Source organism: Ursus americanus, chromosome 8, assembly GCF_024610735.1.
Source record: "Ursus americanus isolate L20-20 chromosome 8, mUrsAme1.1.p, whole genome shotgun sequence".
In the NCBI taxonomy this organism is placed as follows: domain Eukaryota; kingdom Metazoa; phylum Chordata; class Mammalia; order Carnivora; family Ursidae; genus Ursus; species Ursus americanus.
This window is the reverse complement of record NC_142134.1, coordinates 5,991,249-6,010,810: the sequence shown is the minus strand read 5'-3', so window position 1 is coordinate 6,010,810 and position 19,562 is coordinate 5,991,249. Positions and strand designations below refer to the sequence as shown.

At 34.3% G+C, this 19,562-nt stretch overlaps 1 protein-coding gene across 1 annotated transcript in view; it reads right to left on the bottom strand.

Annotated features, from left to right (window-relative positions):
• Positions 1–19,562, bottom strand: part of STPG2 (sperm tail PG-rich repeat containing 2) — a 307,272-nt gene that overhangs the window by 272,413 nt on the left and 15,297 nt on the right. Inside the window, exons 4-6 of the mRNA XM_087864396.1 lie at positions 13,061–13,228; positions 3,428–3,540; positions 507–618 (exon numbers count right to left, since the gene is read on the bottom strand). Of these exons, the coding sequence (XP_087720522.1) occupies positions 507–618; positions 3,428–3,540; positions 13,061–13,228 (393 nt within the window). The remainder of the gene's footprint in view (positions 1–506; positions 619–3,427; positions 3,541–13,060; positions 13,229–19,562) is intronic.

Here is a 19,562-nt window from a genome sequence, read left to right as displayed (position 1 = left end):
GAAAGAGAAAGAGAAAGAGAAAGAGAAAGAGAAAGGGAAAGAGAAAGAGGGAGACTCACAAACTGAAGAAGATCCCTACATCACTTCAAAGGAAAATAAATTATCATGAATTTAAATAATGAGAATAATGTCAAAAATACTTGAAACAGTTACCTTTACTAGAAAAAGACTGAAAAGGAGACTGAAAAGAAGTCACAGGAAAAGAGAGAAAAAGTAGGCATCAGGCAGGCAAATTCAGATCAGTTTAAGAAGGAAATTGTAAGAAACAGAGTTGTCCACTACTGAAACAATAAACCTAGGACTAGTAAGTTCTTTATCACTAGAGGTGTTCAAGCGGAGATGGCATTCACTGATAGAGATTTAAAGCATAGTTCCTTCAATAATGTTCACTGAGTAACAACTAGCTACCAGGCACAGTAGATCTAAGAGTACTCTAACCCTGTAATCATAAGAGTCAATGATCTTAAAATATAGACAGTAGATGAAATAGCTACATTTCAACTTACCTTTTTTTCCTCCTGCAATATTATTACTTCATAAAATCGTGGGAGATTTAAGCAATAATTTTGTTGTTTATCTTTCTTGATGTTAATATTTTCATAATGAGGTTTCTTTTTCCTTTAGAAAAGTCAGAAAAATTGAGCTCTCAGTTTCAAATATATAATTGTTTATACAAGCAAAGAGAATATTTTACGTCAACATTGCTTAAAAAGTATGCAATAATAAGAACATCTGGGTATGTTAGGCCAATATATTCTAAATTTTGTAAAATGTATTCATCTATGTTGGTTGTTTGTGCATTTTCCAATTCAGAGCATTTTAATAAACCTACACTGACCAAAAAAAAAAAAAAAAAATAGGATGTGGGATTTATATTAGGAGTTTAAATAAAAAGCTAATCAAAAAAGCTTCCTGTGTATTCTATTTAACATAAAACATCTTTAAAATTTCAAATCCCTTGTATTTCAACTACTTATATCACAAAACAAAAAAAAGGGGGGCATAAAGTTCTTTGAAAATAAAAGAGATGCTTATTTTCACTGATATTTACACAATCGCAAGAAAGAATAAGAAACTAAAAGTGATTAACAGCCCAAGCTTTAGAGTCAGACAGCCTGATATAAATCCTAGCACTGTTACCTACTAGCTATGTGACCTTCCATAAATCACCTTACTTCTCTAAACTTCAGAGTACATTCTTCACCTGATTGGAAATAGTAACAACCAATTCTTAAGATTGTAATGATTAAAGTAGTAGGTGAAGTATTTAATGCTATACACGGCCCATAAGTACAAAATAACTGAGCTATAATTAGTACAAGATTTTTTTTAAAGATTTATTTATTTGTTTGTTTGTTTGTTTATTTATTTATTTTAGAGAGACAGAGAGAGAACACAAGCAGGAGGGCAGAGGGAGAGGGAGAGAGAATCTCAAGGAAATTCTGCGCTGAGCACAGAGCCTGATGTGCGGCTCAGTCTCACGACCCTGGGATCACGACCCACTCCAAAACCAAGAGTCGGACACTTAACCAACTATGCCACCCAGGCGCTCCTACAAGAATTATTTTTAAATAGGTTCTACTGACTATACTATTTTTCCATTTCTTAAACAGAATTTCAAAAAAAACCCCTCATATTAAACATTTCCAATGAACTATATTGAACATAAGCATTTTTAAAAACAGATTATAGAAAAACATAAAAACAAATGCTTAAGTTATATAATCACAAATATTTTCTTTGACATTGCTATGATTTAAATACGCATTTAACATGCCAGTTCACTGGTGAATGATGACTTTTTTATTTTTTTCACACAAAATCAACAAATGAACTTGTTTTCAAAACCTCAAATAGTTTTGTGGATAACAAATTTATATTTGGGAAATCAGAAGGGTCACATATCATTTAGGTCTGTGTCTTTCCCAAAAAGAGACCTCGAAGCTTATCTTTCCATTCACAATGACCAAATATCTCCACTTTTATACTGTATCAAATATACCAGAATAATTCTGACTCGATCAGTAAAGCACAAGGTAATAAATAAATAAATAAATAAATAAATAAATAAATAAAACAAAATGTCAACTACCAGACAGAACTAAGATAATTTCAAATAAAAGGTACGGTGAAGGTAGCAGAATCAAAGAGCAGACAAATTATGGAAATGGTGACATAATGAAGCAGTCTGGAATGCAATCTATATGGCTACATTCCCAAGCAAAAGTGAAAATGCAAATAGAAGAAACACAGGAAATAAAAAACCTCAAAGAGAAAGTAACATTTAAAACTGAGGATTTAGAACAGGAGTGGGACAAGGCTGAAGAAACAAAAGAGACTGTTACGAAAAAGCTGCCAAGCAAAATCAGAGCACCAAGGTTAGAGAGTCCCGGTTACGCCTGCGGTATTTAGTCAGAAGTGTAGTGGGATAGAAGGAAAGCAATCATCAGAGAACTACATACCTTAAAAAAAGGTTACTTTTGCCTTATGTTAATTAAACTTCAATAAAACTGATGAACAGGTAGGCAGGCAAGCAGGCAGACAGACAGAAAGACAGACAAACAAACCAGCCAAACTGAAAGAACAGAGGATAAATTTAGAATACTGAATAACAAAAACATATGTCAAGGCGATGAACAGACTTAATTAGAACATTTCGTAGACTTTTGTTTGGAAGAATGGCAAAGATATTAAGTTAGACCCAATTAAGCTAAAGATATAAATTAAAGTTCTAGTGTACTACTAAAAGAATAAAAATACAAGGTGTACCTCCCATATTAGGAGAGTGAAAAAAATGAAAAAGAAAAGAGAATAGGGTATAAATTCCCAAAAATAAGAACCATGTTTTATTCCTTTTATTCTCAGTTACTATGTGTAGTACTAGCACACGGGAAGAATTCAAACAATGTTTGTTCAGTAAATGAACATCAGCAAGCGAGTCTAAGAAAGAGTCGCAGCTTCAGCCACCACATATAGATGTGTTTGAATCTGTCTAGGAAACTAATTAGATAGCTAATCACTGTGGGACTTCTTGTAAGAAAACTCATTCTATGAGAGAAAAAGAATCAGGTGGATAAGCTGGATCTTGTTTAAAAATTTTAATGATGAAAACAGGTGATAGAGTCTGAAAACAACATGGTATTTGTTACTCAATTTTGTCTTCCATAGACCCATGTCTAAGGCCTTACTGTAGAAGTAGGAGAAAATAAAGACAGAAAGAGTTATTTTACCAGAAATGTATTTCCTAGTTAAACTTCATAAATATAACCTCCAAGCTGATGCCATGGCTCTGACCCCACACTGAGAATTGCTTCTAAATCTATCATTTAGGCAGAAGAATGGACACCAGAGCCAGGCACAAATAAATATATTAGAATACTTTCTAGTCAAGAACTACATTAAAGGTATACTTTTTTTTTTAACTTACTGGACTATATCATACTGTCCAGGACCAGGCCCTGACTTTATAGGTAACTCAAGTCTTCCCAAAGAGTTGCCAAAACGTATCCCCTTGTATTTCAAAGTTGCTTTGGAAAAATCCTTTAAAAAAAAAAAAAAGTGAAGATGAGACATAGTTTAAATAAATCATGAAACAGTGTTTAACTTCATTTAAGTCCAAATCTAAAGCAAGGACAGCCTTAGTCAAGGGGGTTTCTCTAACAATTGCTTAAGTCTTCTCTCAACCTAAATTAATACTGCTGTGCCCCATCCCACTCCTGAGTCAGCCAGGATTCCTGGAGAAGTATCTCTAGTTTTAGCATACCCTCAACCAATATGAACAGCTTTGCTCTTAACAGTACACTCAGCAATCTAACACCTTAAAGGGCAATAAAGATGAGCTCCTCATCATTTAAAAAAGGGAGGGTAAGGCAGAACTGTATGATTTAGGGAATAGAAAGTCTGTTAAAAATGATCTTAAATAGAAATTAATTTCTAGAAATCAAATTCAAATTCAAATATCACCAACAGATATTAGATCATTTCTAATTACCTAGTATTTAAAACAACAACAAATTCAGGTAAAGTTTTCAAATAGCAACAAATATACAACAAACAAATTACACACTACCCCCAGTTCATTCTATTAATGCTTGAGGTCCAGATTAGTCCTTTAATGCCAAAGAAATTATTTATCACGTAAGAAATCAACAATCATGTTTCCTTTGCATCCACTATAATAAATGTCAAAATTAAGCATGACCCTGAAAAGTTCACTTAGGAAAGTTAAAGGAAATTAATAAAATAATAAAATGTAACATAAGAACAGTAACTTCTCTTACAGAAATTCTCTTCTGTTGACCTAATAGATTCTAAATTGAGCAATCATTTAAGAATTTCTTTAAAAATCATTGTTTAACTGATGGTAAAGGCAACTCAGGTCTACTTACCTTATTTTTTAATTCATAGTTATAATTAGTTATTTTAAAATACACTTAGATTAATAATCCAATTTATATATATATATATATATATATATATATATATATATATATATATATATATATATATATATAAAATAAAATCCCCATAACAAACTTGTAGCTTAACTGCATAAAACAGTGTCACTTGTCCCAGGTGAGTATTACTCTTCTAGAACAGTGGAACCAACCTCTCTCGATTATCATTATAAATAATGATTAATGAAATAGCAATATTAGTGATATAAAGTATATTCCAGTTCAAAATGGTGACTCGAACCCATATCTGCCCAACTCCTACCAAAATTTCAAAAAAATTCTAGAAAATAGACACAAGTTACCAGTACTAGAAACTAAGAAGCTATCAGTCACATTCCAAAACTTCAATTTCTGGAAAATATAGCACAGTAGAGACTACAACCAGAAAAAGAACTCACCTCATGTTAAAAGAACCTCCTCTGAAGCCCATTGATGACCCCAGTGGGACAGGAACTAGAGATGAGAATAGAGAGCAATTCTCAAAACTACTAATATCCTTGGAGATTTGTGCCAGGACCATTATATGAAGTGATGAAAGACAATGTTAACACCCACTCTATTCTTGGCATGCACGGTTGGAAATAAACTGGAAGCTCTGCCATTGGCCCCTCATGAGGAAAACTCTGTTTAGAGAGGTACCAACCCAGAATGTTTTGGGATGCCACAACAAAATCCAAAAAGAATCTGGTACAGCACTGAAATTTCCTACTATGTGAAAATGCCTTTTACTTCCTAGAACTTACCATTAACAACTAGCCCTCAGATGTTACAGAATACAGCACAAATAAAACTAAACTTTCCCTTCTACATCACTTGATCTTAAAGAATTAAATAGGGGCCAACAAACTCTCTGACAGAACTTTGATGTGTCCATGAAGTGAAATGGGACCTTTGTTGATTCTTTTTTATAGATGCAATCTCACAGATAAATTGAACTGCAGTTTCTCTACAGGTTTCCCCTGCTTTGATTTCCCTTGTTTATTCCTTGCTTGGGGTGGTAGAGGATGTTGGAGCTGAGGGTAGAGAAACAGGGAGTTATTAGTTATGTCCAAGTAAGATTCAGACATGTTTCGAAATGTCTAGTGAATAGGGCAAATCAACCAGAAGGTGAGTGTGAAAACTAATCCTATGGGAAGCAGCTAATCATAATGACCCTCATCCAGTAAGAAAATCTTACTGTCCAAAAAGTAGCAATGCTAAATATTGAATATTTTCTGTGGACTGAATTTGTCCCCTAACAGTCCCCACTGGATTTATGCCTGTGTCCTGCAGGATACAAAGAAGCTATGATAAAAATCTAAAAGACTTCTTTCATTAAACACTGGTAAAACTCAGTGCTACTTTTAGACCCCTATAATACTATATAAGACAAAGAGAAAAAGACATTAGTCCCCCAACTTCACCCCAGCTCATCATGCAGCTTTAGCTGTGATAAAGTACACTGGTAGAAATACCCAGCAGAGAGCAACATCTGGTAAGAGACTGAGGTGCCTGGTGGAACAGCAGCTGTCTCAGTGGAAATAGACTTGTTCAGGAGCATGGTCAAGACAGCCCCTGAGGACTCCCAGAAACACCTGGGAAGAAGTGTGCAGAAGGCTAGAAGACCTCTACTTCAATAAGAGGAGACAACACACTTACATTTGAGTTATTAACAGAATTGTGACACTCTTTAATACTCACAATCCAATGAAGCCTGGAAACTTGTTATATAAATAAAAAGGATTAATCCTTATTTCCACTAGGATTATTTCCAGCACTATAAGTGGTCTCGATGTACTTAGATTATTAATATGTAGATCCCTTCTAATGAATTATAACGCAAAGAGCACAGAGATATTTTCCTATCTTCACTATAGATGTTCAGCTTTAACACGCTTATGAAGCTATAACACTATAAAGCACTATATCAAAGTAAAATGATATCATTATGATATTATTATCATAAGTAGGTTGTCTAGTTGATACATGATTCTCAAGCCCAGATCTTTGTCAGTACTACAAGGAACAGAACTATGAATAAAAAATTGAAAGAGCTATCTCACCAGTCTCTACAGCACACAGAGTATACACTGCTTCGGCACTCCTGAGTATAACACAAAAGGAAATAAGGCAGTCAGATCACCCAAAGGCTTTGGATCTGGGGTGCAAAGACAAATGTAACACCTAGCAGGACAGTATAGAAAAATGGGACAGCCTGACATGTCCAACAGAGCTACAGATGGTAGCAGATGAATACTGGAAGAAACCACGGCATCCACTAGAGTAGCTGAAAAGCAGCTTGTTCCTTTGGGTCAGCGGCAACTCCAGAGGCTGCTGCGCCCTACAGAGCTTTAGGAAAAGAAAGAATGCCAAGCCACACAACACTTCCTTTTGCTAAAGTAAGTGTTCTAGATCATCTTTCAAATGGAATTACCTAATATAGCCATGAATTTCAAAGTACATATATAGTTGAGTGGACAGAAAGAGCAAAATTTCTTCATTCGTGTTATACTTTATTTTTAGTTAAAATTAAGTGAAATTTCATAGTTGTGCAGATTTTAGGCAAAATAGGAAGTGAAGCATGCAAATGTAGAACTCTGTTCTAATACATTAGAACATGTTAGATATGTTAGATATTTTATATATTTCAGGCAGGAGCATATCTACTATGCTTATACTATGGCCTATAGATTTTTTTTTAAAAAATCAGTATTTTAAGACAGCATTTTATAAAGCATCTCTTACATCATATTTTTATAGCCTAAAAAATACATGTTAAAGTTTTACATTGATTTTTTTAACACAGCATTTTAAGACCTTGAGCAGAATTAGGTCTAGGAAACTTTCTTCAGGTTAATTTACACTGTTGTGATTTTGTGGCTCAACTGTTTAACAATTCTTAACGTAATCCAGTAGAAGGAAAGATCATGCATAAATATACATACACACAATTCAAGACATTAGCAAAATCCTCTTCCTGTATATACACTAAAATTAATTTCACCTAAGCCATATGAATTGACAACTACTTATTTCACTAACCTCTGACTGCAGAGGTTACTCAGGTAAATGTTCAATCTGAAATTTAATTTAAAAGCCTCTTAAAAATGCAAGACAGGAAATGAAAAATAAATTGATGCACTCTTAACTCTAAATCATACATTCTTTATGTCAAGAAGTGTTGACAATACCAACGTCAAGGTCATTGTCAACTTGGAAAATCATTAGCAAATAAAATATGACTTAATTGAGGCAAACTCAGCATGGAGCTGCATTATTTTAAGTGAATGTGGTAATATAACTTGAAGAAGAATTACTAACTGCCACTCCCATTGACAACAAAATGTATGAAGAAGGGGCTATGCAACTTTTCCACCATGTCTTTTCCATAATTAAGTATGGAAACAGAATTTGTGAAGAATTAAAAGTCCCAAAGTGCATCAATTCAAACACTAATGAGCCGTTCTCTACCGTGGCAGCATACAGGTAGTTCCCAGCATGTTATCATTAGCAAATGTCAGTGTCATAATTCCAACACAAACTTTGCTTGTGAAATCCACCTCTGAAAAGTAGGCTTCTAATGGTTACTTGGGCTCTTCTTAAGAAAAAGAGAGAGAAAGAGTGCACATGAGAGAAACACTAAATTTTTTAATTCAAATGTTATACAAAGTAACTTATATAGAGAATTTTTCCTTACAGATTAAGTACAGCTAGAACCATCATTTGTTGGCTAGAGTCTTACACAACTCTTAATTTCAGAGCTTCTTTTCTATTTAAAACTATGTAAAAATCTCTCCAGCATATGTTATTCTTCAGTTCAGGGAAGAACCACAACTATTACATATCTCTTAGATTATTTTCTTAATCTTCTATTAATATTCATATCTAGAAACTGAACCCACATGTAAGATTATCTCAAAAAGCAACTAAAGAGATACATAGAATTATCAGAAATTGCATAAGATCTAAGTGAACATTACTACAGTAACAATTTCATAGTAGTCTATAGGAATTTGTGGGGTTTTTTCTGAAGGAAAAATAAAATGAATTTTATATGCCAAAGTAATGTTTATTCAAATGTGAAAAAGGTTTTGTACATCTAGGTAAGCTTGGAGACATGGTTTTGGCCCTTGAATAGATGCTATATTATTCCAAAACAAAGAAATAGTATATATGAAAAGTATAATTTTAAAGAATGAATAACCATTTTGAGATTTAAGGTAAGAGTAATCAGAGATTTGTTTAAGCTAAGGCCAAAGATCTAAGACTATTGTGAAGAAGAGCTTAAATAACCTGGCCAAGGACAAATAACTATTGGAGTGAAGCCAAGAAACAAACCCAGGTGGTATACTCCATTCAACTACATCTCCTAACTTTTCTTTACCTTGGACAGAGTATACTGATATTAGACTATAGGACTTCCATTAATTTCACTGCAATTTTTATATAATTTATCTCTACTGTTCTTCTAAGCATCTTCCTCAAATACCTAAGATACTGGTACTGTCTGTTGAAGAAGACTAATTATTTTGAGATTAACAGGATGACGGGATAGTCAAGGCCTGGAAAACCAGGTATGGCATAGAAAGAGAGAGCAAAACACTCATGGGACAAGAGACCCATAGTCAGAAAGAAATGGGAATTCTCTGAGAATAGGAGACACATCTATAACTTACAATGCCCTTCCTCTCTATTTCCAGAGATAACCTGGTTCTTCCTACGTTTTATACCATGAAGCAGTTCATCGGGTCTTAAAACAACTATACTAGAACAGAAAATGTACCATTTCTACTGTGTTCCACAATCAACAGAAATCAAAAGAGGAGTTATAAGCTAAAAATAAAATAATAGTGGCTTATGTATTTACCATTACTATTGTTCTTTAATTCTTTATATAGATTTGGGTTACTATCTAATGACATTTCATTTCAGCCTGAAGGACTGCCTCTAGTATTTCTTTTAGAGGAAGTACTAGAGATAAATTCTATCAGTTTCTGTTCACCTGGGAATATCTTAATTTCACCTTCATTTCCAAAAAACAGAATTCTTGATTGGCAGTCTTTTTTTTTTTCTTTTCCAGCACTTCAAAAATATCATCCCATTGCCTTCTGGCCTCCATGGTTTCTGGTAAGTCAACTGTTAATCTTATTGTGGAATTCCTTGTCACTTCTCCTGCTCTTTTAACATCTCTGTCTTTGGTTTTCAACAGTTTGACTGTAACGTATCTAGGTATGCATCTCTTTACATTTATCCTGCTTGGAATTCATGGAGCTCCTTGTATGTATAAATCAATGTTTTTCAACAAATTTGGGGTGTTTTAGCCATTATTTCTTCAAACATTCTGACTCTTTGTTTTTCTTCTCTCTTTCTGGGACTTCCATTATGCATATGTTGGTATGCTTGATGGTGTCCCACAAGTCTCTGAAGCTATGTTTATTTTTCTTCATTCTTTTTTCTTTCTTCAGACTACATAGTATCAACTGATTTGTCCTCACATTTCCTAATTCTTTCTTCTGCCAGTTCAAATCCATTACTGAATCCCTCTAGTAAATTTTCAAGACCATAACCGTACTTTTCAATTCCAGAATTTCTATTAGATTTCTTTCTATAATTTCTAACTTTTTATTGATACATTCTATTTGGTGAGACACTGTTCTTATATTTTCCTTTAGTCCTTTAGACATAGCTTCCTTTACTTCTTTGAATATATTTAAAATAGCTGATTTATCAACTTTGTCTGATAAGTCCAACATACTGGCTTCCTCAAGAACAGTTTCTATTGATTGCTTTTCTTACCTGTGGGCCTTATTTTTCTGTTCTTTGCATTTCTCACACTTTTTTGTTGAAAATTGCACATTTTAGATAATATAATGTGGCAACTCTGAAAATCAGAATCTCCCCCCCCCCCATCTATGGGTTTGTTGTTGATTGTTTGGTTAGTGATTTTCCTAGACTATCTCTAGATTCTGTATTCTTCATCATATGTGTCTACTGAAGTCTCAGCCTGGTTAGCTGAATGGTCAGGTAATGGTTGGACAAATGTTGGACAAGGCATTTCCTTAAATGCCTTGAACTAATAAGTCTCCAACCTTTGCAGAGGTGCTCTGTGCATGTGTTAGGGCACACCTTCAGTGCTCGAGTAGGCAGCTTATAAGTCTACCTTAGCTATACTTCCAGTGTAGAACCTCAAGATCACCTATCGGTAAGAGCTCTGTAGTTTGTCAAGTCTGTTTTTTGCAGGGATGGGTTAGCAATGACATTCCTTTCGGTGTTTTACAGGACTAAGCAAGTAAGTAAACATATTGAGAAATGGAATAATAAGTATCTCATGGAAAAGGAAAGACTAGAACAAACCTGTGGTACTGGATTGGAATTTCTTAAGAATCAGATATTCTCTTTTATAACCACAACTTAATTATCAAAATCAGGTATCAGCATAAACTCCAAGTTTTTAATAGATAGATAGATAAGAAATAAGTATGGATTTTTAATTCTGTCCATTGACAGCCTGAAGCAATGGCACCCCAGCAGCAATGCATGTATATAGTATACTGATCTTGCTTTAAAATACCATTTCCCACTAAATGGAAGTAGAGCTCCTTAAAAAAATGTCTGATTCCAAGGCTGGGGCAGGGGAAAAAAAAAAAAACGGTGAAACTGGAACATCTTACTGTGCCAGACAGTAAAGAAATGCTCAAAGAATGATGAGGACCTGTCAAAAAGACACAAGAAGCAGCTTAAAGGATCAAATCTGAGGTAATTTAAACCTCAGAATAAATGAGTAATAAATTATAAATTTTTGCATAAAAGAATTCATGAATCCATGCTGATATAAATGGGAAGAAAGATAAAGAAAGCTCTTCTTTAAAGTGCCAACAAATAAATGTCAAAGGAAAGATGGAGTCATAAAACCACCACTTGATATACATCACAGTAAATTGAATCAGGCATCATGAAAGAATATTAAACTAGTGAGTTTGATGAAAAAGATATCTACTTATTCTTAAAGTAACTCCCACAAACTATTTATAAAATTTTTAAAAACAGTAATTTTACAGTAGATAAAACTGGAAGACACCACCTCAAGTTAACATCACCAATCATGAGATAAGGAGATATCCTGTGCCTCTTTATGTGATGCACTGAGAAGTATTCCTGCCAAAATATACAAACCTACTCTAATTGTGATAAAATATACACAAACCCAAAATTAAGAAATACTCTACAAAGTAACTAGGCTATACTCTTCAAAAAGTCAAGGTTACAAAAGACAAAGAAAGACTAAAGAACTGTTCCAAAGTAAAGGAATCTTTCTTTTTTAAGATTTTATTTATTGATTTGACAGAGACAGAGAGAAAGAGAGACCACAAGCAGGGGGAGAGGCAGGCACCCAGTTGAGCAGGGAGCCCGACATGGTCCCAATACCAGGACCTTAGGATTATGACTTGAGCCAAAGGCAGACGCTTAACTGACTGAGCCACCCAGGCGCCCCCACAGTGGCTGCACCAGTTTGCCTTCATGGGTATCTGTTATTATGTTTGTACTATTCTATATATAATTATATAAATTACAGGAAATATATATTTTTTCAAACTTTTAACAATTCGAAGGATCTAAGACCCCAAAATGCACCAGTACAGCCACAAACCAAATGGTTTCTAAAGATATTTGGGCCTAAGTCCAAAGATAGAGATACGTACAAACAAAAACTTACAGAGTTCTGAGAGTGAAGGTGAAGCCAAATATGAGAATACCTATTCTTTGCCCCAGGTTTGTCTCTCTTCAGCCTCTCCTTAAATCTATGCTTAATTTTGGCCAATTTCCTCATGGGGGTTACTTCTTCCAGATCTCATAAAAGTATAAAAATATAAGTTGAAAGCACTATGTATTTCAGTCTTGTAATTAAGTAAAACCAGATATATCCATATTCATGGATAATTCATACATTTCAATTGGCTAAATGAAATCTGGGCTCAGTTTTAGCCAGGTTTGAACTTGAAAACCTGCATGAGATGGATATACTATAATATGCTTGCTATTTTAACTACAGATAAGCTCCTTACCTTTTTTAATAAACATTTGTGAAATAAATAATGCTTACACTATCAGATTTAAATTCCTTTATTGAAAAAAATGCTCTTTTCCCTTCCAAATTCAGGAAAATATCTATGTATTCCATAGGATTATACATTGTAGCAGGGACTTCTAGTAAGTGAAACCTGTTTCCTTTTCTTCCTAAATGTAGTTAGACTGTATTTCCCAGCCTCCTTAGCCCTTAAGTGTGTCTACATAATTGAGCTTTAACACCCAGATATGGTCAAAAATCCTCCCACTAGCAATCCTCCATCCTCTTCCCACTTTGCCAACTGGATAGAGGTGAACCAAAGCCTTTTGATGATGACGGGAACATCCATGGAATAAGCCTGTGTCACTGTAGCTCTACATAGAGGAAAATCTCTTATCAACAAGGAATACCACATGAACGAAGACAAAAAGAACTTTTGTTGTATTAAGCCACTGAGATTTGGGGGTCTATTTATTACTGCAGTTGGTATTACATTAATTAAAACATGCATAATCATAAACAATCTTCCAATTGTCAATAGAAAATACATTATACTTACAAATTGAGGTTTATAGTATGCTGGACCTAGTGTACTGTCACGAGCAGGTGGAGAATGTTTTATAATACTGCCATCCTCATTAATATCATAACCATATGAGCATCCACAAGAAGGAATTGAAGGAACATCAACACTTCTGGAAACTGTAGGTGGTGCCCTTGAAATTTTCTATAAGAAAACATTTTATATTATTTACTTGGAGACAAGAAAAGGACCAAATATTAAAATTTACTGAAAGACAATTATTAAATATTGACTTAATGACTTTCATAATATGAACTAAAAATGCTTATTCTATAAAAGTAATTTAAAGGAGTAAATTCAAGTCTCACCTAATCATATAAATTAAGATAATATACAGTATTACTATTAAAGTCACCTTAAGAGGGAAAGAGTCTCTCTCACTTGGCTCAGTTATTTATTTTGCTTAGTAAATAAGTATTACTGATGCTAAAAGCAGGCATTCACTCCTATAGTCACATCATCAATCACAGTTCATAATATCTCCCAGGCAAAAATGAACTTTGTATTTTCTGTACCACTTCCTGGCTTCATTCCTTCAGCTAAATCAGCTCCTGATTTATCTCCATATTACTGGTGCTCTATATAAATATCCTAATTATGCTGACTAGATAGCAAGAAAAATGTCTATGGCATAATACTAAATGGAACTAGAAAATAGAATTTATGAATATAGCTAAGATATATGAAATTATACCAAAGTATATATAGTAATATATACGATTTAATGATGAACTCTTTTTTTTAAAGATTTTATTTATTTATTCGACAGAGATAGAGACAGCCAGCAAGAGAGGGAACACAAGCAGGGGGAGTGGGAGAGGAAGAAGCAGGCTCATAGCGGAAGAGCCTGATGTGGGGCTCGATCCCATAACGCCGGGATCACGCCCTGAGCCGAAGGCAGATGCTTAACCGCTGTGCCACCCAGGCGCCCCTAATGATGAACTTTTAAAAGCTATGCTAATTTTAACAGAATTATCCAAGTTATAGTCAGAAGTTTTAGGGTCATTATCATTTTTTCAAAATTTCCTTTAGCATAAAATATTTTATATTTAAATAAAAACAAGAAGTAGTAACATATAGCAGAAATACTAGTATAAAATTTAGCAAATGAAATACTGGCATTTAAGTGATTTAGTTATCTGGAAAATTAGTTAAGAATATATTGATCCTCTGTTGTTTCTGAATAGATAAATAATAAATGCTATAGTTTAGTGCATGCATGCCCTATAGACGATTATGTCATAAACATACTATCACTGGCAGAATTTTACTTTTTTTATCATCATTAGAGACCACTATTAAGTACTTTCAGTGATACTTTTTATACTGATTACCAAATTAAAACAGGAAATACTGAATAGCTTCTTCTGCTATTTTCAAAATTATTTACATGATGTCAAGACTTTCCAAAATATGTCCCCTACCCCCTTCTCCACCCTCTATTCCTACTACCCTCCCTCAGATCCAAATATTCTCAAGAACTCGGATCTTCCCCAAACATACCAGGCCATTAAATACCTCAGTGTCTTTATTTACATGGTTTTCTCTGCCTGGAGTGTTTTTTTCCCCATTGTTTTTAACTACTTACTGAATCCTTCTTTAAGATCCAGTTTGATTGTGATATCACTATTCCCTCTAAAAACTCTCTACTTCAGTCTACTAGTAGACATTTTATTATGATATATGTTTATTAAAATAGCATTGCATCAAGTGTTTTGTACTGAATTACATAATTTTCCTGTTAAAAATTATAGATCCTGGGAAGCAATGATTTGTCTTCTATGTTTTGTCAGTGCCTAGAATTATGTCTAGTATACACAGTCTCTGAAAAAATGTCTGATATTCGTTTCAAATGCACAACATTGTAATTGGACAATTCTATACATTACACAATGCTCACCACAACAAGTGCAGTTACCATCTGTCTCCATACAAAGTTACACGATGTTACTGACTATATTCCCTATGCTGTACTTTTCCTCTCCATGACTTTTTATTTTATAACTGGAAGGAAGGAAGGAAGGAAGGAAGGAAGGAAGGAAGGAAGGAAGGAAGGAAGGAAGAAGGAAGGAAGGAAGGAAGGAAGGAAGGAAGGAAGGAAGGAAGGAAGGAAGGAAAGGGAGGGAAGGGAGAGAGAAGGGGGAGGGAAGGAAGAGGAGGGAGGGGAGGAAGCGGAGAAAGCAGAGGAAGAAATTCTTTGTTTTTTTTTTTAAAGATTTTATTTATTTATTTAACACAGATAGAGACAGCCAGCGAGAGAGGGAACACAAGCAGGGGGAGTGGGAGAGGAAGAAGCAGGCTCACAGCAGAGGAGCCTGATGTGGGGCTCGATCCCACAACGCCGGGATCACGCCCTGAGCCGAAGGCAGACGCGTAACCGCTGTGCCACCCAGGCGCCCCCAGAGGAAGAAATTCTTAATGTGTCCATTAAAAAACATAAACAGGTCTTAAAAAAAAGCAATAACTGACTGCTTTTCAGAAGAAAATATCACACAGTATCATTAAGAAAATACAAAAGATTACTTTAATGTCTAATAAAACAAGTGTTTCCTTCTAAAAAAAAAGTCTGATAAACACTTGAATAAGTAAATGAACATTTACTTTGTCCCCATGCACAAAATAGCTGATATTTAAATATGCTTATAAATCTTAACTTCATTGTCATTGTACTGACATTATTCAACTGAGTACTTAGCTCTAAAATATGTCCCCTAAACAAAGCTGATCAAAATGTAATTAATACAACCTATGTAAAGGAGTTATGGAAAAAGAAGAGAGCCACTCTAAATAAACTGTGACCAAAATTTTCTAGATTATTTATTTCAAAGGGCTAGGCCTTTGGTATAAAAATTATTCATTATATAACACCAACGTACCTTTCCAAGAATGCCATCTGCTAGTTTCCTACGTGAATTTTTTACTTGGGTCAATATAATCTCATTGTCTTCCATGGACCCTACTTCTCCAACTTCACTCATGTAGTTCTCCATGCCTGGAATGTATATTCCAACCCTATTCTTCAAGGCCAACCTCCTCTATAAATCCTCTACAAAGTATACTTTGCCATGATACAGTAGTCTTCCTTTAAATTCCTATGGCATTGGGGCACCTGGGTGGCTCAGTTGGTTAAGCATCAAACTCTTGATTTCGGCCCAGATCATAATCTCAGGGTCACAGGTTAGAGTCCTGCCTCAGGCTCTGTGCTGGGCATGGAGCCTGCTTGAGATTCTCCTTCTCCCTCTGCCCCCCATCCCCACTCTCTCTCTCTAAAAAAATTTTAATTTAATTTAATTTAAAAATTCCTATGGCATTTAATTACATGGTTATTCATTTAGCACCTATCATATTTCATCTTGCATTAGTAGCAATTTATATATCTCTCTTTCATCTAAATTTTAAGTTTTTTTATTTCAGGAATCATGTTTTAAATTTCACTGTATTATTGACAGTACTTATTGTATACACACACACACACACACACACACACACACACACACACACACCACTCAGGAGGTTTTGAAAATCTCCTTTCCTTTCTGTTTGCCATAGAAATTGGAAGTGATTATAAATTTATTAAAAGCAAAAAGGAAGTCAATTGTTAACACAATAAAAAAACTAGTTTATACACATCAAATATTCGTTTAATTATAGACTACAATATGGATACTAACAAACCTAATTTTTATAGTAAATTTTTTAACATACCACATAAAACATTAAACCTTTACTATTTTAACTAAAAGAAATGTCAGAAGCATAATTTAAAATAGCAACATACTGATTGAAGATGCTCTTTAACCTGTAGTGCTTTTCTATTCATGATATCTAATGTTCCAGGATAAAACTGGTCATAGCTTGCTGGTCCCGGACTATCTGAAACAAACTTCTTAAAACGCCTCTCCCGGTTTTGTAGACTATGACCTCCTTTTACATTATACTAAATTGGAGAGAAAAAAATATGAAATAATTAAAAGAAGCACTTTATAATTAATACCTATTTGGTAAGTATTACATATTAATATGAACAAACAGTTTTAAAGCCCAATCTGAGAAAGTTAAGGCTCTTGATTGAAGACATCATTCTAGTAAAGGGATGAGAGTATGACAATTATAGTCATCAGTTTTAACTCTGAACTCAGACTAAAATTTACTGTACTTAGGACACTCTAAGAGAATGCAAAACTCAGTTTTAAAACAAGAATCAAAACAAAGGAATCCCCAAAGTCGTAGAGCAATAATAAAGAATATACGCTAGCAGGCCTCAAGAGAATATGTACCTCTGAAATGAGCTAAAAATATTGGTACTCACACTGCAAGGAAAAAGCAAACCTTCCAAGCTTGCTTAGGATTAATTATTTTCATGAACTATTTTTTGGCCATTTCCAGGGATGCCTATGTGGGCTTACTGGCAACAACATGGGTTTTTATTTGGTTGGTTGGTTTTTTTCTTCATTTTTTTAACAGCTTGGTTTTATGCTCAGATTAATTTTAAACATTGTTTAATGCAGAGAAGGGACTGGGAGGAATCTCCCATAGCTCTCCATGCCACATGTCTGTATTCTCTGGAATCAGAAAACTATCAACTGGGTAATAGCCAGTGAATTCAGATAAAATTCCATCTTATTAGTTTCAATTAACAGTCATAGTGTAATCATTTCAAAGATGATTCTTGGTAATAATGGTTGGCATTTCATAGATAAGATTTTATTTATTTGAGAGAAAGAGAGAGAGAGAGGGAGAGAGAGAGAGAGAAAAAAAAGGAGCAGATGGAGGGAGAGGGAGAAGTAGACTCCCCACTGAGCAGGGAGTCCAACCTGGGGCTCAGCCCCAGGACTCCAGTCTCCGGGATCATGACCTGAGCTGAAGGTAGATGCTTAACCCAGGCACCTCCAGATAAGATTTTTTTTTTTAAGTTACTGATTTACCAACAGACCTTTTCCCATGGTATATACATGTCAGATGTTCATAATTACTATTAACTGAGCCTATTTCTAGTTTGCGTCTTATTCAGCTGCTTTCAGCTTTTAAGAAATACACAAAAGAGATCTTGTTTTAAAAAATGAGTCAAAATTATATTCTTGGGTAGCCAATCCACTACTTGACAACTGTTTTAATAAGACCATAATTCCTATTTAAAGAGTTTGGATCTGTAACAAAATTTAATCATTTTGCAAAAACATTAACATTACAAGTTAGATAAAAAGTAAAATCATGAGAAAAGAGAACATCTCCTCAAATCTTGATTCTTTGAAAGCCATTACTATAATCTCTATGACCTTACATTTCACACTGCAATTTGAATTTATATTGAACTTCAACAGAAGATAGTAAAATTAATCTGATTTTTAACTGGTAGAAATTAACTGGGACTTTTCTAATTATTCATATTTCATAATTACCAATTCTACTGATTTTACAAGAGGTTATAAAAGGAACTACAATGTGTCAGATAAAGGATTCAAAAATTATATTATGAGCTAACTATAACCTTATAAGAAAACCTGTGAGAAAACAGCCTTCCTACTTTTTTAGTCCTGTGCTTTTGTCTATATGCTGTGGTTACTTGATAAATTACTATGTTGCCAGCAACCTCCCAACAATACAGAATGTAGAGTCTCATCTGAAGGGTGAGGCCATGCACTGTATCACGTGTGATATCCCATCACACAGCTCTAGTGAAATGTATCTCTCAGATCAAAAATTAAACCTAAGTTGGACATCTATTACTAGGCCTAGATAGTGAGAAATATGAAAGAAACTATTTATCTGGATCCAGGGAAGAGATCTCCACATCTAAATCTTATATAGCAAGGAACAAGATGGTATCAGCCATGCAGAGACAGGTCACAAACTAGAAAAGAATTAGAACCAGAAAACATAAATGAAATTTGAACTTACTCTTTGGATGGGGATTCACTCTAGGAAAAGTGATATGAACAAAATAAGGTATGTGACTTAAATTATCTATCAGAGAATCAGAAACTTGCACTTTGTAAACTTCATTCTTCTGCATCTTTTATTTTCTTAATTTCCCTTATGTTGTTTTCTAAGAAAACTTCCTTTTGAAAAAAATTAGCATGCTTCAGATATGCTAAAGGAGACAAAGGAAAAAGCGAATTTGGCCATAACTGGGCACGAGCTGGAAAGGCAAAAAGAATACTCCCATCCTCACTCCACAACATTACAGTAGTGGTGACAACCATAAACAAAGTGAAATAACCATAACCGAAACAGAGAAATAGAGAAGACTAAATTGGGACATGCAGTTTCTTTTTTTTTTTTTAATAATTTTTTATTATGTTATGTTAGTCACCATACAGTATATCCTTAGTTTTAGATCTAGTGTTCCATGATTCATCATTTGCATATAACACCCAGTGCACCATGCAATACATGCCCTCCTTAATACCCATCACCGGCCTATCCCATTCCCCGACACCTCTCCCCTCTGAAGCCCTCAGTTTGTTTCCCAGAGTCC